Genomic DNA, 26,703 nt, shown 5'->3' with positions numbered 1-26,703 from the left:
AAGAGGGAAGGTAGCTAGTGATCACCACCCACTGCTAACTCTTGGCTACTTTTTACCAACATTAGTGGAATTGACCAAAACAATATAATTGTCCCATGCAGCTGAAAGGGCAAGAATGTATATGAGTAAGAGATGATTTTGTAATGATATACGCATATTTTCAAGTAACTAAGCCCACTGTATTCAACTAATAACTGATTGTAAAACCAAGAAAAAAAATTGGAATAAAAATTTGATGACATATGACACGAAATTATAACGCCATATATGTGGTCATTTTGTCATCTGAGTAGTTGTAGCTGAAAACGTTTTGTGACTGAACATTAGTTTGGTAGTACGAGGTACGTAACTTTATGATCAATATTGTTTGTTCTGGGACAACACTTACTGTTCGAGCCGACGAAACGTGATACACAAGTTAGTGGTTTATGTGGTATTATTTAATAATAAGACTTTGAAATACTTTTTGTGGAAAGTATCTTCAAACAGTAAGGTGCAAATAATTTGATGTGGAATATGAGTGAAGGTTTTAAAGTTACATGATTCAAGACCGTCACTACTGTCAACAGAAACGACATGAAAAATTGTGGTCTCTTCGCAACTTTTTCTTTCTGTAAAATATGAAATGGTTATGTTTGTCTTCTTTCTTTTTTATGTATTAGTGTACTGTTTCATAGTATTACGTTATCTAGGACACCACATAAAATTTTCATTTGCCAAGTTTAAAGGATATAAATTCGTCAAACAACTTTTATGATGTATTTTCTGTTTACGTACAATTGCAGCTGCAATTTCTTTTTGTGGCGTTAGTGAGTTAGCGTATGAACCTGTCATTCGAACCCGAACAACTGTCAGGCAGTAACTGGGATTTTTACGTTAATATGCCCGTCAACAATGTAAAACACGGAGGTAAGTTTGAGCTTTAAAACTACGCTTAATGTTATAACGAACGTAGGAGAATCGCGGATACTGTAGCTTTTTACCCACATTTTGAAGTCTGACAGTATAAAATGAAAATATTAAAATAACAAAATACGATATTATTAAATCATTCTTAGCTGAGTTCAGAGTAGACGTTAACCCTATTTTAAATGAAGTGGGATAATAGTGATAATACTAGTATTAATAGTAATAGGCTTTGTTATTAATATTAATAATAATAGTTTACAACTACTAGTTACTCATTTATGATAAATTTTAAAATTAAATATGAACTTAAGGTATTTCAGTTTGTAGTATGTTCTGTAATGTTACCAGTGTTGGTTTGTAATTTTAGTTTACAAGATAGTTAATTACAGACTAATATTTTTAATTTAATGGACTTGCACAAAGAGTGATGAACAATTTATCTTTGTTAAATGATATCTACGTGAGTCGAATATATAACATTAACAGTAGTGCTGGTTATGACAGCATGTTTTTGACTCTTTCCACTCTGTTTAATAAAAGTTTTTATATGCTATTCCACTGTGAACATTATAAACCAGAACAATAGGCCATGGACAACTTTATAAGGCTATTCATAAAGACTGAATCAAAACAATAGTATTAGTAATATAGAAAAGGTTATAAGGGTGCAGATTTAGCAGTGTAGATTCACTTATGTTTTTCCACCTCCTGTGCTCTATACAAATCAAAAGTGAAATCTCCTCATTTTAGCTTCAGTTGTTTAAGCCAAGAATTTTTCATATGTTGCTAAATTTTCTCTAGTAAGTAAACCAAGACTGCATCTTGTACTTGGGTCTGAGTATGGCCTTGCCAGAGTCTTGTGTGTAGAAGTTCAAAAAGTATATAAATAGGAACATGCACTGTATTTGTTCCTTTCACAACAATAAAGCATTTAGCAAAGATTTCATCAATAATGTCTTATTTCTTAAATATCAAAAATTAATTTACCACTCAAGTAACAAGACATTTTCTTTCAAATGTTTAATACAAGTGTACATTAATTTCCAGTGTAATTCAGTAACTGTATTATAATAACTTTGACTACATTTAAGGTTTCATAATTTATTCTTTGCCAGAATATTCACATGATGTAATCAATGAACAAACAAATAACTCAAATGAACTTTAGTCATGAGAAAAAAGGTCTGTCTTTGGTAAATGTATCAAACAACCTCATTATTTCTAGGGTAGGATAAATGTATTAATCTCAACACATCTTATACATATTTCACTACTGTTGACAGCAGTTGATTCCATAAATAAATTACCTTGTCAGAAAAATGAAACAGTCTTAACTGGATCCCACTTTTGAATATTTTTTGCAAGTTATTTCTGGTTCTGTATTTTTATCTGAGCTGTTTAATTATATATTTGTTGTATTCTAGACTATTATGTTACTGCTCTGTAGCTTGTTTTACATTTTTGTTTTTTGCAATTCCATGGTTCCCACTTCCTTCATTTTGTGGACATTTTGGCCTTCAGTATCTTGGAGATTAAGTCAACCTGTGTTTTGATATTATGTTTTCTAGAGTTAAAATGAATATTCAAACAATACTTACCTCTGAGATGCCTTCTCTCTTGTATACACACTACCAAAATTTCATCATGACTGCAACTCAGTGGGAAAACAGATCTTGTGTAAAATCTTCTGATTTGTGCGCAGTAGGTAATGTAAGACAGTGGAGAATTATGGGTGACACATGATCTACAATGCATAAAGGACACTTGGAAGTTTTTAGTTTGATGTTTTATTGACAGTATGAATTTATGCTGAACAATCAAGGGCATTCATTATTTCAGATGTATCTCTTTGAAATTTATTTTAATTTCAAAGCATATAAAATTTAGTAAAACATTTTTGTGCTTGCCTGCTAACTTAAATTTAATGAGTTACTGGAGGAAGAGTATTTTGTTGGGTTGATTGGGTTTCTTTAGTAGTTTTTATGATGAAAATGATTAATAGTTGTTGAGTCTGTGTGGACTATAGAAAAATGAATCAGGCCTCAGAAACTTATAGGTATCCATTGTGAAGAAAAAGACTAATGGTTTTTGGGTCTGTGTGGACTATAAAATGATAAATCAGGTCTCAGAAACTGATAGATATCCATTGTGAAGAAAATGACTAATGGTTTTTGAGTCTGTGTGGACTACAGAAAAATAAATCAGGTCTCAGAAACTGATAGATATCCATTGTGAAGAAAAAGACTAATGGTTTTTGGGTCTGTGTGGACTATAAAATGATAAATCAGGTCTCAGAAACTGATAGATATCCATTGTGAAGAAAATGACTAATGGTTTTTGAGTCTGTGTGGACTACAGAAAAATAAATCAGGTCTCAGAAACTGATAGATATCCATTGTGAAGAAAAGGTCTTATGGTTTTTGGGTCTGTGTAGACTACAGAAACTTATAGGTATCCATTGTAAAGAAAAAGACTAATGGTTTTTGGGTCTGTGTGGACTGTAGAAACTGATAGATATCCATTGCCTCTCAAAAGACATCTGAAAACCTTTATCATGTATCAGCATTCTTGATTTAAGTGAATATTGGCAGCTATCTGTAAAAGCTGAGGATAGGCCTAAAATTGTGCTTATACCTGACAATGACTTTAATTTAATAAAGGACCTTATCCATGAGTTCTTGAAAGATGGCAAACGTGTATTTTACAACAACTTATGGGTAAGGGCCTTAAATGAACAGAAGTGCTTTAAGTCGTATATTAATGACATGATTGTGTTCTCAGTGATATTTGAGAAACACCTGTAAGTCTTAAAACTTGTTTCTTGTGTGCTTCTTATAGCTAATCTAAGTACGAAACGTAGTAAATTTGACCAATCAGAAGTGTTATATTTATGGTTTTAAATTACTTCCAGGAACTATAATGAGTTTTTGACCCTTTAACTGTTCCTATTGCATATACCCTAATCTCATATAACTTCCTGTGGTGCTGTGATTGACTGTACTTGATTTGGATTTTGTTTTTGGTCAGTATTTCTGCCAACTAAACACTGTTGATCTTGAGAGTGGCAGTTCAGGAGCAACATCTATCACTCCTTTGGCCTGGTAAATGCCTTCTTCTGCTTTAATTGAAACACTTGCATTGTTTTAGTGCAGAGCAGAACAGCATCTCATAATGGAAAGAGAAATAGTTTTACTTTTATAGAAAATAAAATTTCTGAATTACTTACAATTCTTGAATCTGGTTTGGAAGAAGATCCAGAATTTGAAATATATAAGGAATATAAAGATAGCAGTGAAAATTAATATCAAAGTGGAGATTTCTGCATGGAAGAGAATGGAGGCCCCACACCTGTTAGATGATATTGAAAACAATGACTCAGTACAAGGCTGCAGATAAAATAATAAAAAATGTGTTTCCCAGAAAAAAAGAAGTTCACTTTCAATTGATTGTGGACACATTTGACAACACAAATTTCAGACTGCAAGGTAGAAATTTTATTAAAACACAACACCACATGAAATGTTTGAATATTTTATCTCATTTATATTCATATCAACTGCTGTAGAGGAAACAAGCAGATATAATATATGTAATCAAACAGTGGGAATGAATAAACACTTGTTCTTGTGATGTTGAAATGATACAACTGATACTTAAATTTATATTTCATAGCTTTATGTATGTTTATGGTTGAAGAAAAACAGTCTGATGACTTCATTTCAAGGTGAATTGTTGAAAATACTAATTTTTCACTGTATTACCTCAAAGGGTAGATTTTTGTTAATACTTTGTTTCTCCTTTGTGATAACTTGAAATAGAATGTGATTATTAATCTTCACAATATAAGTGTAATAATGTATGCTAAAATTAATTTTCAAGAAATAATGTATCCATTTGAAAATCTAAGCATTGGCAAGATTTTGGTTTTATTCAAAGTATTCCTTCATAAAGAAGCTGCTTTGGCATAAAATGTTTTGTACATTGTGATGTAGAAACTAGTTTTGTGTTGAATACTGTAGTTTTATGTTGTTCATCTGACTGCTCTGGTTTCCCAGGAAACCCTGGATTTTTATGAAGTACAGTAACAACATTACTGTAGCCATACCTCAACAAATGTCATTCTCTTTATTTTGTTAGTTGCTACACAAGCCCATTATTAGTTAGTTGATTACATAAAAACAAAATAAACTGTAGCACTGTGAAAAAAACAGAGAAAATAATTGTCAATGCTGAATTCTAAACTAAAAAAACAGGTGAGGCTGAAACTGAGCACACTGATTCATTGAAGTGGAAAGGCAAAGGAGAAGTTTGTATGTTCACTACATTTCATATAAGGGTACTGGTTGACACTGGAAAGAAAGATCATCACAGCAGTGAGAAAAATAAAGAAAATGTGTGTTTTGGAACATAGTAGGAATATGAGGACAGTGGGTAGTTCAGATGTGATGCTGAATTCAGTTTCTTGCTTTTGAAAAGCAGTATATTGATATATTTTTTATTAAATTCATATGCTCTTTATCTGATACCTCAAACTGATCATACACCATTGAATGGTTTTCAACCACAACATGTGAAACAGTTACTTATAAAATACAATGTACAAACTCCATCAAGGAAATGAGGAAGAGTATTTAATTCACCAGTAATAGAGAGGTGTCTACATCTTAAAGAGAGACATTTTTCATCTCTAGTTGTACCAACAGCTTAAAAACCAAACTGTACAAGGTACTGGCACATTTGCAGTAACAGTTCAAGAAGAGAAAAATAGAATATAGCTCCAGCTACATGTGGAGTATATGTGGTGTAGTATTATATATGTTTTCACATCTTGTTGAGTGTTACCTAACTCAAAATGTTTTAATAAAAACAAGTACAATTAAAATGTTTTGTTGCATATGTCCTTTGAACAAATTTTATGTAAGGTATAATTTTTAAGCTATCAATTATAATGTGAGAAGTCAATTTTTATTTTTATTCAGCATATCATCATCACATGGAATGCTGTAATGTGGCAGTTGAAGTGTTGTATATGTTACTGCTGTTTAATGAGTTCATTTTTATTAGGTTTAGGAATAATTCGTGAGCGTTTTTAAATAATTTAATTCAAGCATTACATGCAAGACTATACAATACTTCAATGCATGAACACATTACACCCAAAACATTTATTATGATACTTTATTTCATGTAATACCTAGGTATATAGTATGCATTGTTTTAAACGAAATTGCAAGAAATTAAATGCGAAAAGCAGATGGTGTCGAAAATGCTCAATTTTGTCCACTTGACAGTCCATTTAATGAGCTGAAAATGAAAGCAAAAATTAAAGACATATGAAAATCAAACACACCATCTATTAGAGCAAAAAATTATCTACCAAATGATATGAAATATTTTGCAAAAGCATTTCATTTATGAATATATTTTTTAACTTGAAAAAACACTCATAAATTATTCCTCAACCCAATACTTTGCTACATGTGATAAACTCTAATACCAGTTAAGGAGAAAGAGTGTCAAGAGAAATTAGACTCACCAATTTCAAGGTGGAGTCCCAAAAATTAAGCAAACACTGAGAACAACCCTATTTTGGAACTTTCAACAAAGAGTGAACACCACTTTTTGCATGCCGATGCCTCAAATTTTGGAGTTGAAGCAGTTCTGTGTTATAAGGGTGTCATATCATATGTTAGTAGAAAAACTGAGTGCAGCAGAAAAGAATTACACGGCTGTGGAGTTAGATTGTTTATATGCAATTTGGAATTTAGAGAATTTTTTAGATGTATCTTGATGGAGCAGAAGCCACAATAATTGTTGATTGCTTTAAAATGATTATAGACAGTTCCAAGGTAAACAGTTAACTAATGCATTTGGCCTTGAAATAACAGGGTTTAATTCTTTTCAGGTACTTATAGAATTTTAAAAGAGAATAAGTTGCCTCCTGCTCTCTCTAGGCATCCTGTGTATCTCCCAGAAGATACTATAGACTTAGATCTCTGTAACTTGTCACCAAAACTTTTTACCATTGTTAACATTAGCATTAGCAACAGAAAACAATAAGTTACTGAACAATGTAGACAATGATCATAAACACGTAGGTGGTTATTTATAGGCTGGAGAATTGTCCTAAAGTCCATCTGAAGTTGTAGAAAGTGCGAGAAAATTGAAACATTGTATTAAATAACAGTATTCTTTATTATGCCAGGTGATTTTGACTAATTTCATAAACGTTGAGAATTGCTATGTTAACTGAAATACATGACCATGAGACTGCTAGTCATCTAACTGTTCATTAAAAGTTTGACAGAGTATCTGCAATGAGGTTTTGACCTGGCATGAAAACAGTATATTAAAAATTGTTAATGTAGCATGTTTATCACACTACAAAGTTTAATCAAAAATGGCATTAGATTTCTGGAAAACAATGAAGCTGTGAGATCGTAAACATTATGGAGCCATATCTTAAATCTAATGATGGTAGTTGGTACTTATTGGCTACTACAGATGATTGCGATAGATGGGTTGAATTGTATCCTTTTAATGAATTAACACTCAACTGGTTGTGAAGTAGTTATTATCAGGAAGGAAAACATGTCTAGATTCTGTGTTGAGTTTAGACAGGTGATATTGCTAAGTCAAGCTGGACAATGAGAGCAGACTTAAGAGTGCTTTTAGCACAAGAGACAGATTTTATGAATTTTGTGCCATGCTATTCAGAGTTTACATTGAAGTTATTGTAAGAGGAGAGATGCTTGATCTACACTGAAAGTGTTTTGGTGTTTGGTCACATAATCAAATCTGCAGCTGAGAACTCAGAAAGGTATTCCAATAGATAAAACAGACTTGAAACTATAACCAGGGAAGTGTGTACTTTTGTATTAGATGTTGAGAGAGAGAGTCTCTATGGATCTGGCTAATGTAACCATAGTGAGAGATAAGCTTTAACCTGTGACCAAGTTAGAAGTTGTGTAATTACTTCAGTTTCTCCAACAATTTCTGGACAACTTCTTCAAATAGCAATTCACTGTCTACTCTTACTAACACGTAGATGTATGATGGAGCAAAAAATGTGACCAAGTATTCCAGTCTCTAAAGCTTGCTTTAGTAGTTGCTTCAGTGCTTGTACATCCATGATTTTCATGCTTAAGTACAGCTGAACCACATGGAATTAAGGAAGAGTTCAAGGATATTGGCGAGCAAATATTTTGGCACTAAAGGTCAGTCAACTTGATAATAGTTGTAACTGTGAGTGAGGTAAGTATCTATCAGAAATATTTTCAGTGCAGGAGAATAAAACTTTTGTTTATTACTTTTTAACAGATAGGTGTATATGTACAAGTGTCAGGGTTAATTATGTAATTTTATATGTTTTAATTTATTCCTAATATTTTCTATAGTTTTATTTTTGATTTTAGGAAGATCCTTATCTATTTTTCATTAAATCTGTGCAAATATTTGTTTGTTTTATTGAGCATCAAAAGTTGATATAGTTTAGTAATGATAATATTTTAAAATATTTTCAGAGGCCCATCGAGCCTTAGAACTTTTAGAACAGTATCACCACAAGTTGACTTCCACACAAGATAAACAGCTCAAGAATGCCATTGAAAGGGTTATCAAAATATTCAAAAGTAGGCTTTTTCAGGCACTTTTAGGTGAGTTAAGATTATTAGAGACTGAACATTTTATATAATAATAAAAATAGGTAGTTTCTCATAGAATCTTTTGTTTCTTGACATTCAGCCAGATCGGTAAGTTATATTATTGAATGAATGGTTTATTGGGCTGTCACTTGTAGCAGGTAAAAGATAGATAAAAATTTTAATTACATTATATACCTTTTGAGGAGTGTAGAGAAAAAATATGTGGAGTCAATTTGCTCTTATAATAGTTGTTAGTCCTTTTGGTTTTTTCAGTACCATGATGTAGTGGTTTATAATAGGGATTGCAAGGAATTGCACAAAACCCTGATAGAATATATGGGCAAAAAGCACCTAAAACAGCAAAGATTCAGTTCAAAGAAACATCAAAACTTTTACTACTGACTGCTAAAGCTGTACATATATATGTAAATGCATTAATAAAAAAGACATCCATGTTATACTTAAAAGGAAAAAAAAAATCTGCTCAAAATTAATTATGACTGTTTTCTTACTAACTTACACCAAAAATAACTTGGCATATCCCACCCAAATATTTTGTAGAGAACTAAACAAGCATAGTGGTATTGAAAAGTGAAATTTCTTTTTCTATATTTCACATAAGCTAAAAAACATAATCATTTTAGTGTAAATGATGTTTTCATTACCCTTTTAAGTTAAATTTCTTACAAATATCTGGTATTCCTTTGAAAAAAACTTATGTACAGGGTGAAATGGGAATTACCAATCAATAATATCTGAACATTAGATGGCTGTAATATGTAGATTATCAATACTTTGTACACTATATAATCAGTGCTTTTAGAGTGCTAATTATTGTATTATGAAGTGAAGGAGTTAAAAAACAATAATGCATAATATTAAATTTTATTACACACTTTTATAGAATCATTACATCAAAAGACACAAAGTTTTATTTTAACACATTTTATTTGAAAAAGCTGCTTTTATGCTGGTAAAATTTTATATATTCTCTAAATTGGAGTTGTGCTTTAGGTTAGGTGTATATTTTCTGATCACTATGCAATACATATAGACAATTTAGTTATACAGAAAATATAAATGCTCACTATATATTCAAACAAATCTCCATAACAAACTCCATCCACAGCTTAACATTCTACATCTCAAAATAAAGCAGTCAAATTGTTAGTAGCTACAATAAATCATCATAAGCTGTATCAGCTAGCTACTAGCTATGTTTATTATAATTAAAATGTGTAAAGTTAGCTACCATATCAAGTAATCCATTGCTCATAGTTGTGCATAAAAAAAAAGCCAGCAAAGCAAACAATATAAATAAAAACAAATAGGAAATTTAAAAACCAAATAATGATCATAGGAAAAAAGTAAGCATAGAAGGCTGTAGATACTATAGACATTGTTTACTCAACCTATACATTTCTTTTTTTGACTCCATGAAATATGGTGCTAGATGACAGCATGGAGCCAAAGTAGAGGTTTGTTGTTTGAGTTAATAATGTATACAGTGTCTCCAACCTTGTTTATTTACTTTTTTTTTACTGTCCTTATTTGCATTTTTTAAATTGCAATTTTGTTAATTTATCTTGTTTATCAACTTTCAGTATTTATACCATAATCTTTAATGTCTAAATGAAACTGTTATATTTTGAATTTTTGTTACTTCTGAAATGCACTTATTTCTGCTCATACTTTAGCTTTATCCAGAAGAAAGTTTCTTTTCTCTGCCTATATAAGCACTTGTGTGAATCTTACCTCTCTTGCTTCAGCTGTTAGACCTCACTATATTGCTCAGAGTAGCTTAAACCTTGTGGTTTTATCCACCTATGCAGATGCGCCACCTATAAAAAGTTTTTATATAAGCTCCCTATTATTACTTCCAGTTCACATTTCTCAATGGTAGATTGTTTTGATGATGGTTTTACATGCTTGCTGTGGGTTTATCTTATGTGTTTTATAACTTGAGTTATACTTACACTTAAGGCAATTCTTTTTGGGTTTAAAGTGTTTGTTTAAAAAAAAAACAACCAAAAAAATTTTCTGAATGCTTCAGATATTAATCATTACATTTGTTTCTAGAACAGAGTCTCTTAGTGCTTTTAGTATGGTATATCTGGAGTCTAACATTGTGTGGTTGTCAGGGGGAGGATCTATTTTCCTGGATGATGTTCATTCTGTCATCACAGAGGTAATCTTACATGAGGTTTGATGTTTCTTCTCCTGTTAGCTCAGAGGCTGAACTTGCAGGTGATGAAAGGTAGACTGGGGGAGAATGTGAACTGTATTTTTCTTGTTCTTTCCTTGGCTCAGACAGCTAATCAGGAGCCTCAGATGGACATCCCACCATCTGAACCATTTTTACATGTATTACATCAAATTTGTAATGTCTTGAGCATAGTGTGGCTTATTATTTTTCTTCTTTGTTGTGGCAAAGTCATTTGGTTGATTACCTTTCTCCCTATTTGAGGTTCTAGGACAAATGCTACTGTTTGTTCTAATTGTATTTCATTTTCATGCCTTTTTCTGTTTATTAGAACAGTTTGTGTTTTTTGTATTTTTTTGCAAATGTTGTCTGAGCCTATCACGAGTCTCCTTCTCAATATTTCAGAGGATCTTTGGCATCAGATTCATGATTTCTTGGAACACAAAGGATATTTCACCCGTATCTGCAGGCATCGTTTGCTTGTGTGAAGCACCGACAACAACATGAGTGACTAATGTATGTGGATTGATCTTTCTTTTTAATTCTTTTCCTCCATTGTCTGTTGTACTGGTTGTCTTTCCCCTCCCAAAAGATCATCTTGTATTCAGTCAATGAGCACAAGTCATTGAAGAACTTCTGCAAAAAGAGGCCACAGAATGTGTTGACTCCACTATTGAGGGTTTTATTCCTGTTTGTTTGTAGTATCAAAGAAGGTGGGTGATTGGCAACCTGACATTGATCTTTTTCATCTCTGTTGTTTCCTCTGTGCTCCTTGGTTTATCATGGAGTAGTTTCCCTGTGGTGGCACTTTGCACCAGATCGATGAATGAAAATGTTCAGTGTTGCTGATGCCTGTTTTCATATTCTGATCATGGAGTCTTCTTGTCATTACCTCTGTTTTGTGCACTTACATCTACTTCATACATCTTTTGCCATATAGTCATATCCTTTTCATGTAATTTTCATACATTAGGTATTCACCCTCACTATTATATGGATTACTGGCTTCTTCTTGCTCTGCCCCACCACTTGGCAAAGTTTCACATTTAAGTTATTTTATCAGAAGATGTGAAAGCTGGGTTTATCATCTAAATGTAGAAGTCTATATGTCCACCCATACTGTACCTTGGGGAATTTTTCAATTCGCATCTCATTCAAACCCAACTTTCTTCTCTATGCCTTCAGGCCATGGAATGGGTTGTTCTTCTGATACAGTACATATGGTTCTATCCTTGTGGGCATCCTTGGAATTACTCATTCCTTTAGGTCAGGCCTACACTTGCTCTCTTTAGTAGTCATTACAGGACCATTTTAATATTAGCACAGATGTATTGGATCCATAACAACTGTCTTGAATACAGAAGAGGAATCTTCTCTTCACCTCAGTCATTTAGAGCAGCATTTTCCAAACTTTTCCAGCTAGGGACAAGTTTACTATTGTAATTTTTCATGGACCTGGCATCTTGAAATGTCTAATTAAATAACCTGCTGAGACATGGCTAAGTTTTAACATCAATTTGGAAGCAATAGTTCTATCAATACATCATTGATTATAAAATATACAGGTGTTTTAGAGTACTACTGTGTAAAAAGAAATAAAAGGAATTATACTTCATTGTTATTTAATTTCCACATTAACTGTATATTTATTAATGCTGTTTTAAGAAATAACTTGATCTAATGAGAAGGATAATGCTATTTTTTTTTATCACACAGCAACTTCAAATCAGAAGGAAAAGAAGTCAGTTTGATCCTCAAATCTAGCTAAGAACCTGATCTGTTCCTGTATTTGTTTAAAAAAAAAAACAATGTTAAGAAGCCTGATTTACATTTATATATCATGACAAAAGGCATAAGAAATCTTGCTGCTTTTTCTGATAAATTTGGATACTAAGCATTTGGAATAAAATTCCTAAAATTTTGGTGTTGAAGAACTGGTTGACTTGAATGAACAAATGGCCCTTTTATGTGAGAATAAATCTCTTCTTTGATCTTATCTGCAGACAGGGGAAGATCAGCTTGTATTCAGGAGGGAAATGTGTCTGGCCAACATGGTTTACATTTATGGCATTTCACAAGAAGCTCAAGGTTATCAACACTGTAAAACTTAATTTTAGGCTCTCTAAGTTGCATTTAGTGAGAACATTTAAATTCCTGAGGGAATGAAGGTATAAAGACAACTGTCAGCTTCTGAATTCTTTAGTTTCATAGCCTTAAGTACAAACTTTTGCTTATTGTTCCTGTTATAGTTGCTTAATTGAAACACTGAGAAATCTAAGTTAGATTAAATGAAAATTTAAATTATATTTAAATACTTTCAAAGTATTTGAAAGTATTAATTTTATTAGAATATATTTATATTAACTGTTTTAATTCCTTTTTTCTGTAATATACAACAAGGACTTGAAGAAAGTTTTATAATGATAGTTGGTGGTGAAAGGGTTAAATCATGGACTGGTACTGGATTGCAGATCAAACTTTAGGAAACACTGATTTAGAGCTTTTAGCAGTTCACTTCAGTCTTGGGCTTTCGTATTGTGAGAGGAGGTGATAATGCTTTGCTCAGACAATTCTACTGTGGTTTCCTCCATTTCCAAGTGAGAAAGCACTCATTCAAAGTCTCTGTTTTCAGAAATAAGATCTCCTTTGGGCCCATGATATTAAATGGTTCTACTTTCTTGTTATGTTCCATGTGTTATAATTTTTATCACCAATCATTCGTTTCTTTCATCAGAGTTCTTCTCATGGAATGGATGCTTCACTCACTGGTTTCTTATGGATCTATTCTCACTTTGGGATCTCTCAGATCGATGTTGTTACAACTCACTGGAATGCCCATCTCTTGTTGTTCTGGTCTCCTGTCCCTCACCCTCAGGTTTTTGACATAGATGCTCTCAGCCAGGATTGGACAGTTCTTCATCTTTGTGCATTCCATTCCCACTAATTCATCTGCCATCCAAGGCTCTTGCACTTTGTTCTGTTGTTATTCTCCTGAGGCACCATATTGATTGGATCAGCTTTGATTTCTACTCATTTGGTATCCTCAGGAGTGCCAAGGATGGCAAGAGGATTTTCAATTTTTTGCGTTTTATTTCTGAGAATCCAAAAATTACTCGCAAATTAATACATGATATGACTGCCTTTATTTTTCAGAAAATAATTAATCTGCTTTGGCATCGAGTCCACGAGTTGACTGCAATCTTTACTAATTTTTGGATTGCAGTACCACACCTCAATTATGGCCTCAATTAGCTTATCTTTCCTAGTACAGTCTTTTCCCCGAAGTCTTTCTTTACAAATCGCCCAAAAATTTTCAATAGGATTTATGTCCGGAGAGTTTCCAGGCCAGTTCAGTACCCTTATTTACATTGTAGTAATAAAATTCTTCAAAAGTTTCAATGTGTGGCATGGATCCAGATCTTGCTGAAAAATGCCAGATCCATCTGGAAATCTCTTTTTCAATTCTGGAACAATTCTTCTCTGCAAAACTTTGATGTACTGTGGTCCTTGCATCATACCTTCTATGATATGTAAGCCTTCGATGCCATAGTAGCTGAAAAAGCCCCAAAACATCTTCAAGGGATGTTTTATGAACTAATTGATGTGAGATTCTTGAAGTTTCTCACCTGGAGATCTGCAAACATGCAGACTTCTTTGACTCTGTACAAAGAAATGAGTCTTGTCACTGAATAACACCTTCCTCCATTGTTCTTGCATCCAGTTCTTGTATTTCGGACCCCATTGATACCGTTTTTTCTTCATTGAGTTGGTAAGAAGTTGTTTTTTGACTGATCTCCTTGCCCTTCTAACGCAATTTCCAATGACGTAATATTCCTCAAAATTTCGTCATATATCCCAAAAATAGATCGACTGTACTGCAAAACACAGCTAATGATACCATCTGTGTGAAAAAATGACTACTAAAGGAAATCAGAAGGTCCATCAGCCTACACCAGCCACCATGCTGAAAATATTGTAAAATGACCACTTGTTTTAATTAATTTGCACAAGGGTGTACATTAGTTACCACTGTGTATGAGGAAAACTTTAGGAGATTTTTTCCATCTCTGCTTATCCCTAGATTGAATAAATTGGGATAACTTTGCTTTTCAAAATAGAGGGTGTGGTTCACCTATTGCATTGTTTCTGGAGCTTTCCAAAATGAGTGTTTTCCCCATTTCTTCTTGAGGACCATTGGAGTCCTTACCACTCCAAGTTTCCAGTTGTTGGAGTGGTGAACAATGGTTTATTCATCCTAAGTGATTTATTATTCCACTTGAGGAGAAGAGGGCAAAGCTAAATGCTCTCTTCCTAATAACCATGGGCAATTTTTACAGATGTATCATAGGACAAGACCAGTCTACATGGGAGACCTCCTAATAATTTTGGAACAGAGATGACTCTGCTATTTGGTTGAGTTTATTGTAATATTTTAGTAATTCTCTTCATTTTGATGATATGGAAGAGGGTCCATGACTCATTGTAATTCCTCATTGGAGTATCAGTTTTTGTGCCATTGGATAGACATAATTTGTTTCATATCATTCTCATAATTGTGGGGACTGAAGATGTTGCTTGCCTCTCAGTTTGGAGTGACAGGGTTTTGTTTCATAATCCCAAGCTGTGTATTCTTTGTTTTTTCAGGTTTAGTGAGCCATCAAAAGTCCCATAATTCCAAGTTTAGTGTAGTGAGTTGCATTTTGGGCTTTTTTTTCAGGTTTGATCGAGAGCTTGTCCACTTTTGTGTTGCTTGGTTTCACTTCGTAATTTCCATGGTTTGATATGTAACATTCTCTAACTTTAAAGTTGGATTCCAATAATACCATAGTACTAAACAAGGCCAAATACAAAGTGGTTCTCAGGCCCTACCCACTATGCCTTGGATCATAAGTTTGGTCCACAGCCAGTCCTGTAATTTCAGTGATGAGAGTTGGGACCTCATCTGTCTTGTTGGAACCCTGGATGAATTCAAGTTCTTTTACTGAATTTTGGATTTTGCCTATGTTGCTGGCTGGTTGGCCTTAACCACCTGGGAATTTTTTTCCAGGTGGAGAGTATACCTATTTCATAAGTAGTGCAAACCCAATAGTGTGCTGTTATTATACTTAATTTCTGGGCACCTATTTTCTAAACAGATACTTTCTGAGTGGATTTTGCCCTCATTGATCCCTCTACTTTTGTCAAGGTTGGATTTTAGCATGTTTTGAAAGTTAACATTTTCCTATATTTAAAATGCATTTATGATAATATTTCTTTTTACACTCTCTTGCCTTCCTTCTTATGATATGGTTGGTTTTAGATCTAGATTGCCCAAAAAGGTGATTAGGAAGTAATAGCTGGGAGCTTATTTATGGATTTGGTATATGGGGCACATTGACATAGGTAGAGAGAATCACAAGATTTCAATTGCTATGGGCAATACAAAGAGGTATGTAGGCTGGAGCAAGTGAGGTAAGATTCATACCAATTCTTAGATTGGCAGAGAAGAGAAATTTTCATCTGGATAAAACTAAAGTGTGAAGGAAGGTAAGTATTATCAGAAATACATTTTTGGTATAGGAGAATCTTAAGTTTTGACTTTCTAGTTTTATCATTGTTCTAATTTACATAGATTCTTGAATGTATTTACCTCCACATTCATAATTTATTGGTAATGACTGCCATTTTCAGACTCAGTAGCAAAACATATTGATTCATGTTAAAACTTGGATGAAGTAGTTTGATATATAAAGTTTCCTTGATTCAAAGTATTTTCTTAATTGAACTACATTCACCATATCCTGAGACTGCTCTTTAACTCTATAGCTAGTAACAAAATCCTGGTAATCCCCTTCTGTGCATGTTACTGAGTTACATTCAAAATTTAATTAAACCACTTCACTCTATATGCATTTTAATGAAATTATTATCATGAAGTGCATTATAATTTAATGTTTTATATTTTCTAAATATTAGTTCCTTATTTTTAAAAGAAACATGTGAACAGCAATTAAAACTGTCTGTTTTTACTTTATGTGATTCATTTGTGGTTACAATTTCCAAATTTTTTAGCTTTCATACAAGATATTGTGAGTAGCTTATTTAGACTGTTAGTTCAGACAGTCAAACTACAGGAAAAAAAAAGTGACTAACATACTGTCTGGAAACTTTCCATGAACTTTTTCCTACATAAAATGTTGTAAATCTTTCTAAGTTTAAGGTCAGCCATGTCTACCTGCAAAGTCAAAACTTTGTAGTTAAGCAACACTTTGAAATTGAAAGGCATACTTCTATCCAACGGATATATTTCTGTTTATTTAATAATTGAAGAAGCTTTACTAATGTATAGAATTGTATCATGAGATAGAAAAGTAATATAATCCATTGTTCTCTTAAGGGACTTGACAAGTGTTTGTCACCTCGATGGATTAGTTTGCTAGACAGATTGCATCTAGATTTGACATTTATATCTGAATTAATTATGTATTATTTGTATTTTAAAATCCATACTTGGAAGATTTAATGGTTTTTATGTATTTAATTTGTTGTACTTTGGATTTTGAATGTGTCTAAACAAGAGTGCATTTATATATTTGTATGTGCGAGTGTTAGTGAAAGAGTAAATAAGTTGCTTTATAATGATAATGGAGCCCCTTGAGGATTGTTTGATATACAGGCATCTATAATAAAAGACAAAGAAATGAAAAGGAGAATTAAAAATAAATTATAAGTGAAAAAAGTTAAAAACATAAAATTATGCATATTCAAAAATAAATTGCTAAAAACTTCTATGAAGAGCTAAAAGCTTAATTTTAAACATTTCATTGTACTGTACATTGATAATGATAAATAGTCAGCGATATAGTAGAGAAAAATAAAAATAAAATATAAACATTGACTTTAAAAACTTTTGATATTCATTTAGAAGGCTCTAGAGATTATGCACATGAAATATGAAAACTGTAAGGTTATGGTAACAAATAGTATTTTTATACTGAAAATGAAAACTGCCTTGCATGTGAATTGTATAGAGCTTAAGTGCAAATAACTACTTTAAAGAACAGATTATTGTAAGAAGTAGTAGAAAAAAACCTAAGTTAAATATTTTATTTGACTGAGACTACATACTTTCAGAAAATGTTACTTCAGATTTCAAACAATCTCATCCAGTAACTTCATTTTTACAAAGAACTTTCATGAAGGTTACATAACCTACTCACAATATAAATACATTGTTGTCATTGGGTTAAACACTATGACAGCATCATTAATATTTTTGAATCAAAGATTTGTATTTGATTAGGGAATTGCCCAAGCATTGGAAGGTGTAAAAAGAGTAATACAAAAATACTGTATGAAAAGTGATCTTACCAGTGCTGTCGCCTCATGAAATGTCACTTTTGCTATTGACTCTTATTCTGCTGTAACTAGTGAGACAAACAAATACCTCAATAAAAAAAACAAGCAAAATTGTCGAAAGTATCTTCTATAGGTTAAGATGAGAATTGGTCTCAAACTATAACTATGAGTTCAGAAATTTTACATATTATTGACAGACTTACTGTCCTAAAATGAACATATTGTTTATATTTAAAATTATCTGTAGTATTAATAATGATATATGTATTTAACTGTGAAAACGTTTGACACATGCATTAAAGAACATGCAACTGAAGGATATGAAAGTCTTTTTTGTCCAACTACATGTTGAGGCACGCGGAATGCCTGTTGAAATCTGATAATGAGATGTATATTTTGTTCTGCACTCCTGCCTGTTGCATGACCTGCATAATTATTATCTCAATTTCATCAGTGGTGAAAAGCTTGATGTACTTAATTTTGTTTTGTAATTTCCAAAGTATGAAATGCCAAAACTTCATCCTAATTATAACCAAGAAAAGTCTACTTGAGATGTTGAATATTTAGTCTGGGATATATTATTTAAATTATTAATGTATTTTTTTTAGTGCTTTTTTGCAGCTGCAACTTGTTTCCTTATGTAATACTGGAGACCGTATTATATATGAATAATTTTAGGGATCTTTTGATTTTGGACACTTCATCATTCCCTGAACATTGTTTATCCATTCTTCTTGCTACCATATACTGTCCACATAGAACTTATGATTTTTGATACTGATGTTTCATGAATATGGGGGTGTTTGTGTCTTCTCCATCCTTATATATATATATATAATTTGTATGTTTTAGGCGAATGTGGCTATTTTGAGGTTAATGTATATAATGACCCATCCTCTCCTGTTTTACTTGATTACATATATAGCTGTATGCTTGTGGCATTACTCAATACCTAATATTCTATGCATATCTGGCAGTTAAATACAGAATGAAATTTAATTGTTTTTGTATTTATGTTTAGTGGTTATGTATTATATTCTCTAAAAAATAATTTAGAATAGCATAATTGTTAAATAAAACTTTTTTAAATAGACAGTAATATAAATACTCTATCATATTACATAATGTTAATGTTTTACTTTCATTTTTGTATAACTTTGAAAAATTTGGCTTCAGGAAGACTTTATATTTCCTTGTCTTTTATGATAATTTTCACATTCATATGTTTACTTTTGTTGTGGTTTTATAATCATATAATTTTATCAATACTTTAAAGAGGGTTTTAAGATGTGAAAACAATATGCTGGTACTAATAAATCTATTTTTTAATTCTTTTTCACATATATTTCACTGGAAATAAATAGTATCATTAGTGAAGAAAGTATTTTCATGCACTTTGTTTTATGATAGGCAAGAAAAAAAGTCAAAGATACTTGTCTTTACTGCTACAGATAAATTGCATACAGGATATTTTATGCATGATAATTATGAATTATGCATAAAGTTTAAATTTACATGTGTCTTGCATGATGAATTATTCATATAGAAAATGTATTCAGTGGCAGTAGATGGTAACAACCTATAGAATCCTGGTAGTGACAGACAGAATGTGCTACACTTGTTCTTATGTGCTCTGTTAAAAATGTATTACACAAACACCGATGATGGTATTAAGTTGTGGAAATAAGAAACTTAATTACAAATGAGATGGCTGAGTGGAACACTATAAGAAATTTGTAATGATTGTTATTGAAGAAATAATATATGACCACGTGTATTTCAGTATAGAAAAAAAGTGAAATATTTAACTTTGTAATAAATATTTAAATGTTTAATATCTCATTAGGTATATTTCAATATGTGTTTACTTGCTTTACAGGAATGGTTTGTGATCATTAAATTGAATAAGAATTATAGCAGTCTTTTTATTTTATACCAAATTTTTGTTCATTAATATTTATCCCATAAGTTAGCATCAAAATTAGTACAGTAGTTACCAAAAGTACTTTTGTGTTCAAAGTCATATTGCATTGTACTCACTCAAAATACATTTCACTTTCCATAAAGGTATAATGTGAAAATTAAGCAGTAACTTACTCAAGGACTCAAAACCTTTTATGAAACACTGATAACATTGAATTATTATTTTATACATTTTACAGTTGTATTTAGTGCTGAAAGATAGCTTAATGTGGATAAATGAAACATCTGTTTTTGTGTTCTGAAAGCAGTTTATTAGATGAAACAGTGATCTTATTTGATATTGATTATGGTATAAGTTTTATCTAGTAAAATGACTTTGTGATCAAAATAAATATTGTATTATCACTTTAAATACTCTTATCAGAAGAATGTTGTTAAATATCAGTCACTGTGTTGATTTCCAATTCCTATAATACTTATTTCTGTTTCTGCAATGTTACAAAGTTGTATATTTACTGTAAATTTAGTATGCACAGTGCTTTTCATTGCTTAATAAAAGGTATTAATTAGAAATCATCTACTTACAACAGTTTTTTATATTTGTAAAATAACACTTCCTTACCTGATAGTTTGATTTTGTTAATTTTCAACAGTAGTGATAATCTATAATCATTCTGTGTAAATATTTTTTATTATTGCCATCAGTATTAAAGCTTTTTTCATGTTACAAAATAATCACATTGACAGTAAGTTGTGAAAATTATTTATGATCTATTGTATTAAGATTATTTTGGAATAATTTTTGAATTCAATACTTGAACTTTTAGTCCGAATTATATTATTGGCCTTTTATATATTCATTTCATTTGTGTGTGTGAGTGTTTCAAAGTGATATGGACTGACAGTAATGTGTAAATAAATGGTGTATAAACCATCTTATTGAGAGATGATATTTACATCAGTATATACAATTCCTGTTCAAATCAATATTTGTTTGTATAGTGGTATAACTGGGTTAAAATAGTCCATAAAACACTTTATTAGGGTAGTTTTTACTGTGGTAAAAATTATTGTTGTTACCTAGGTTGATGCACCAAATGTCAAAATACAGATACACTATTTCTGTTTCACTCAGGTTTAAAGTGCTTCTTCCTTGTGATTGATTGTAACTAAGTCATAAAGTAATGCTAATGTAATATTATGGTGCAAAATCATTTTTTGCTGCAAAACAAGATTTCATATGCAACCTTTGATATGCTCGGTAATCAGATATTATAAATAAATGTGGGAACATTTTGTATTCATTCTTTACTTTTTGTACTTTCTTATTTTGGTCATAACTATTTAATGTGCAATTTTTTCTAGGATAGGTTATTAAATTTATAGTTACTGTTTCAGTAATTGGAAGTTATTTGTATCTTCAATAAATCTTTCCTGCTGGGACAGCAGTAAGTCTACAGATTTACAATGGTAAAATTAAGGATTTGATTCCCCTTAGTGGACACAGCAGGTAGTCTGATGTGGCCTTTGCAATAAGAAAACACACACACTATTCAATGAATCTATTGTATTGCAAAATGCATCTGTGAAAAAAAGAATTATTTCATATACTAGTAAACTGTTTCAGTAATTTATCATCATCTGCAACTTTTAGGGTTTTGTTCTGATACTATTTTTTGGAGGATAAAGGAAAAATATGGTAGATTCTTGCTCTACTAAACAAGGGAGTGTGCTATATATTTATCATGCTTCAAAATATTTTTAGGTATGTAGCATTGTATTTTTGGAAATTTTTAATAATAAGAATTTTATATTATTTTTTGCCAAAAATGTGTATATATTTCCATATAGATAAGGTTTTCTTATAAATGCAAGTGTGTTGGGGAGAAGAAAAAGGGCACTCTTGGTTCATTCATTTCTATATACAAATAATGCAAGTTTAGAAAGTCAGTGACATAGGTAGTCAAATCTTGTCAGTTGACAGTTCATCATTTGTTTCAAACTGTGAATTCATATTTCTGTAGAATATATATCTGAATGTATGAGAAAATGCAAGGAGTGTCAAAGGCAATTACTTTGTATTGTAATGTAGAGCTAATTCCAATAGGAAGTAGTCAGTAAAACTAATTTTCTGTCATAATCTAGTTGAATATGATGGCTGTGTGCTGCCAATATTCTGTATTATTATTATTATTTTAGGATATGAAAACAAGAACTTCATGTGGAGACTCTTGGTTATGAACAGCAGTAAATAATAAAATGTGACATATTAAGGTATACTGATATATGTCAGAAAGAAATCAAGTATTCTTAAAATGCAGATTTTGCTCAGGATCAGGACTGAAGGAGTAAGAACAAAATACAATACTTTGAAGTGAATATAGGGTCCTAAAGTGTTATCATTCAAGCTTTAGATTACCTCCATCAGTGATCATTCCAAATAAACATATATAAAGCAGAAGATTCACAACTCATACTGACTTGTGCAATTTTCAGTACCACCTCTTGAAATTAGCATAATCACACTTCAGGGGCTAGTATAGAAGTAGGGCTAAGCAGGTAAGAGCCTTTATGGAACAAGCATTGTAATATGTAACCACGTAAGGTTGAAGATTTGTGCAACTTTATGACATTCTTGCATCTGATGTACTAGAAAATGCTAATCAGATGCAGAACAACTGCTTGTCAAGTTTTTGTGTATATTTAAATAAAGATGTATTCTATGGTAGTTATTGACAAGTAAACTGTGATGATAATATTGTCATGCTTGCATCTCATGTTTTGATTTTACTTTATAAAATTGCACAATAAGAAAATCCCATTGAATAGAAGAATATAGGTTTTTTACAATATATATTACTACTTTTTGAAATCAGTTATTCCACATAAGTTGAGGGATTTTTGAAGCGTAAGTTTAGTGGACTGTGTTATAATATTTTTATTTGTTGAAAAATTCAGATTGTTATATAACTGGACTCTAAGTAGATATTGTCAAATATTAATTGATATTAATAAGTTTTATAGTCAAAGAGAAGTCAAAAAACATTAACAACTATATTTATTAACTTAATGCATTAAGATTTTAAAGGTCTCTTGTTGAAGTATTTTGAGATTGCAGTCTACTTAGAAGTGGGACACAGGTGTCTTTTTTATTTTCATGTATAATTTCAAGTTTAATAACAGTTACAATAAAAATGCATCTAGATAATATTATGTAGCATATATGATATTTTACTTTGCTACATTTTCCACTTATACCAACACTTCATTTATTATCTATACTTAGGAAATGTGTAAAAAATGAACATGTGGTTACTTTACAACAGTTAATGGGATTCTGGGTCAAAGCTGTCTCTGTTTTTTTTTGTCAAATGAAGGTTGTGGGAGAGACAATGACCAATTGTCTAAAAGTTTGTATGATCAGTTGGTTTCTTGTTTAAAAGTGCATAGTCTCTCATGTATGATATAGAGCAAAGAGAGACAGTTGGTTGTAATGGTTAAATATTGGAGAGGATAAAAGCTACTTAAGTATTTTAATGGACTGAAGCTCTTAGATTCCAAAACATGTTACTGGGCTGGGGTCACCAAAAGTATTTTCTTTTGTTTCAGATAAAATGTACAAAATGAATGCTACATGAGAAATTTTGATGAACAAAAAATTTACAATTTCAGTGCTTCGGTGTGCAGTTTACACTGTGCAGTATTCACTGGTGATGTAGACAACTTGAAAATATTTTCATCAGTGCTGCATAAGTGTAGAGAAGGTATTATATCTTTGAAAAGTGCTAGGAGCTATAGCACTCTATAATGCTCAAAATTCAATCAACAGAGTAAAACTTGCACATTTTAATGGGGTTTGTCCAGTAAATGTCTCAAAGACCTCCAAACTTTCAAGAAAGCTTTGCAATTAACTACTGTAAAGGAGGCACTTTCTATGCTCTGTTCTGAGGAGATTCAAATATATCTTTGATGAAGATGTGTTCTCAGTGCAAAGCTGAAAATTTGTTTGGCTTCCCTGGGCTTTAGTACAAGCAAGCAGAAGAATGGAAGCAGATGGGGCTCCAATTTCTGATGATAGCCAAGAATATCTTGCCATTTGATGACATGTTCTTGAACAAACAGAAAATGGTGCACTTGTTCATTCAAGAATGATATAAGCAAGCTATAATCTTATTTTGCAAAGAAATTTTTTCCTTTTATCTCCATTCCCAAGGGAATAGTCTGTATGTTGAGAAATTTGATTCAATGTATCTTATGACTGTGGGTCAGGTTTACAGATCATAGTATTGTCAAAGTGTTCACACATGCCTTATTTCATGCATAAAACAATTAATTTGGTCACAAAGTATGTGGGATTTTATCCCTGTTGTGAAATTTAATGGCATTTTCCCATTAACATGGAGAAGGCAACAAGTATTTTAATTATTTTAATCACTGCAGCTAACATTCTTTTATCTTTCCCTTCTTTTATAGCATGGCTAAATTAAAATGGTCTGTTTGAAGAACAATTCACTTTAAAATACAAAACAAACTAACCCTGCTGGTCAAAGAAGTTTTTGTCAGCATGAAAATGAGATGTTTAAGGCAGATGAATGCCTTTCCTACCTCATCCCAATTTTAATAACAGATGATATTAGTTGTTCTTCTAAAACTATTAATATTATGTTTTTTGTTGATTCAAGCTTATCTTTTTATGTTAATCATTAAACAATTTCAATATATTTTTGTAAAGATATTTTAAAACTATCATTAATATTACTCACTATCATGAAGATTGAGCTTTCACCCTTTATAAATTGTTTCTTTGTGGCACATTCAAAAGCTTGACATAATTTTTGGTATATTAGGGCACTAAATCATATTTAAAATTATTGTATTTGAGGAATTTTTAGAACTCATTAAAAACTAAAAAAAAACAAAGGCTTGAAGCTTGGGGGACAGGATTTAGAAACAATATACAACAATAAGCAATGAAACAAAATATGCATAGGGCTAGTTCATTGGATTGATCTTGTACTGGAGAAGTAATGCAGACCATAATTCCAACTTTATAATGTGTATCTTTATTATATGTGGCAAGCTGAGCAGCTAGTAAACAAAACAAGTGTTTTGCAGAAACTATCAGAGGTTTTAATAATGTATTTGTATGAAAAACTTATCTTTGAATCAGTTTGACTTGGACACAGAGTGTAAAAATGATATTCATGCAAAGAGTAACAATACTCTTTCTCATTGTACAGTTTGCAGATTGCATTTGTATAACCTTTTAAATGTATATCTGTAGATTTTTTCAATATCTCTGTATATTGCATTTAGTATTTTCTCTCCTTTGAGATGAACTGTTGTGAAATCAACAACATAGTGTAAAACATTAATACTGACAACAAACTTGTAATGGCATATACACTTTGACTTCCACATCAGGTTAAATGCTATCAGCAAAATATAAATATGATATATGAACTGTAAATCAAGGTGGATTCACATGAAGATGAAAATGTATAAGAAAACTTGAATATTTCTTCTTTTTTTCTTGTTCTCTTATACCAAACTATTTTTTATAGTTTTTCAGTATAACAACTAAGAAGCAGTAAACAATTAAACTTTTTTTTAAATGATACATAAATACACAAATTTTATTGTTCAATTTCATTTTTAATTTTCTAAATTTTTGAGACTTAAAAACTTGGGAAATCATTTATCTTAATAATGTTTCAAACTAAAATCTAATTTAAAAGTCTATAAGTCAACATTGACATTAAGATATTTTTATCTTAATGATAATATAATACATTACTTGAGTTATACATACTGCAGATATTTTTGAAAAATAGTTACTCAGTTAGTTACTCTTAACATACTGAAAGAGCACCTAAAATACATTCTAAAGCTATTGAATCCCTATTTATTAAACATTTTGCTTCCTAATGGCTTTCAATTAAAATTTAAAGAAGTGTTCAAATTTTAATCTTTTTTTAATTGCAATTATAAAAGGTAAAATGTTGAAAAAAGGTTCATAGAAAATGCTAATAACTTTATAGAAATTAATGTTTTTCAATTATGTGGAATGGATAATTTTCAGGATTTTTAGCATGACACCTTTGTAAATTAATTCTTAGTCTCAAATTCATAGTTTCTTACAATAATGTTTTGTATTTGCTTTCAACAGAGCAGTAGAGCATGTTTTTATGCTAAAATAACTTAAAATATGATGTGATGGTGAAATATTGTTTTAAATGTTCCATGTTGCTCTTCAAATAGTAAATATTTTTGTTTCTATTTAGCTTTCTCAGGTTATGGATGAGCCTATATAGCCAAAATAGATGTGCCTATCAGTATTGCTCCTCAGTGGCACAGTGGTTTGTCTGCTGATTCATGCCATTAGAAACCTGGTTTCAATACCTGTGGTGGGCAGAACACAGATAACCCATTGTGTAGATTTGTGCTTAATTTCAAACAAACAAATTTATCGGTATCTTGTCTAAGTCAAGTATTTGTTAACCTTCCAAGGTTTGTTTCACCACATTTACTGCATGCTTGAGATTACTGAATTGCTTAAAGATAAACTCTTGCACAACAGGTTTTATTCCTTTGGGAAATACATATAATGGACAAAAATCTGATTTTATCTGTCAGCAAGTAGTTTGGGTGCCATTAGTTTTGTGTAATTTTCAACTTTACTGGCTG

The 26,703-nt window shown here is 31.4% G+C and overlaps 1 protein-coding gene across 3 annotated transcripts in view; it reads left to right on the top strand.

Moving 5' to 3' along the window:
• Positions 1–300: 300 nt before the first annotated feature.
• LOC143237638 (disks large homolog 1-like) overlaps positions 301–26,703 on the top strand; it is a 262,734-nt gene continuing 236,331 nt past the window's right edge. For 2 of the 3 annotated variants that reach the window (XM_076477113.1, XM_076477112.1), the window contains exons 1-2: positions 732–909; positions 8,433–8,564. In XM_076477113.1, coding sequence (XP_076333228.1) covers positions 822–909; positions 8,433–8,564 — 220 coding nt within the window. In that variant the 5' untranslated portion in view covers positions 732–821. Of the gene's footprint in view, positions 418–731; positions 910–8,432; positions 8,565–26,703 lie in introns of those variants that run through there. The other variant, XM_076477117.1, reaches the window with a different exon arrangement.

This window comes from Tachypleus tridentatus, chromosome 13, assembly GCF_004210375.1.
Source record: "Tachypleus tridentatus isolate NWPU-2018 chromosome 13, ASM421037v1, whole genome shotgun sequence".
Taxonomy (NCBI): domain Eukaryota; kingdom Metazoa; phylum Arthropoda; class Merostomata; order Xiphosura; family Limulidae; genus Tachypleus; species Tachypleus tridentatus.
Note: the sequence above shows the minus strand (reverse complement) of the source record. Positions and strands in the feature narration are given on the sequence as shown.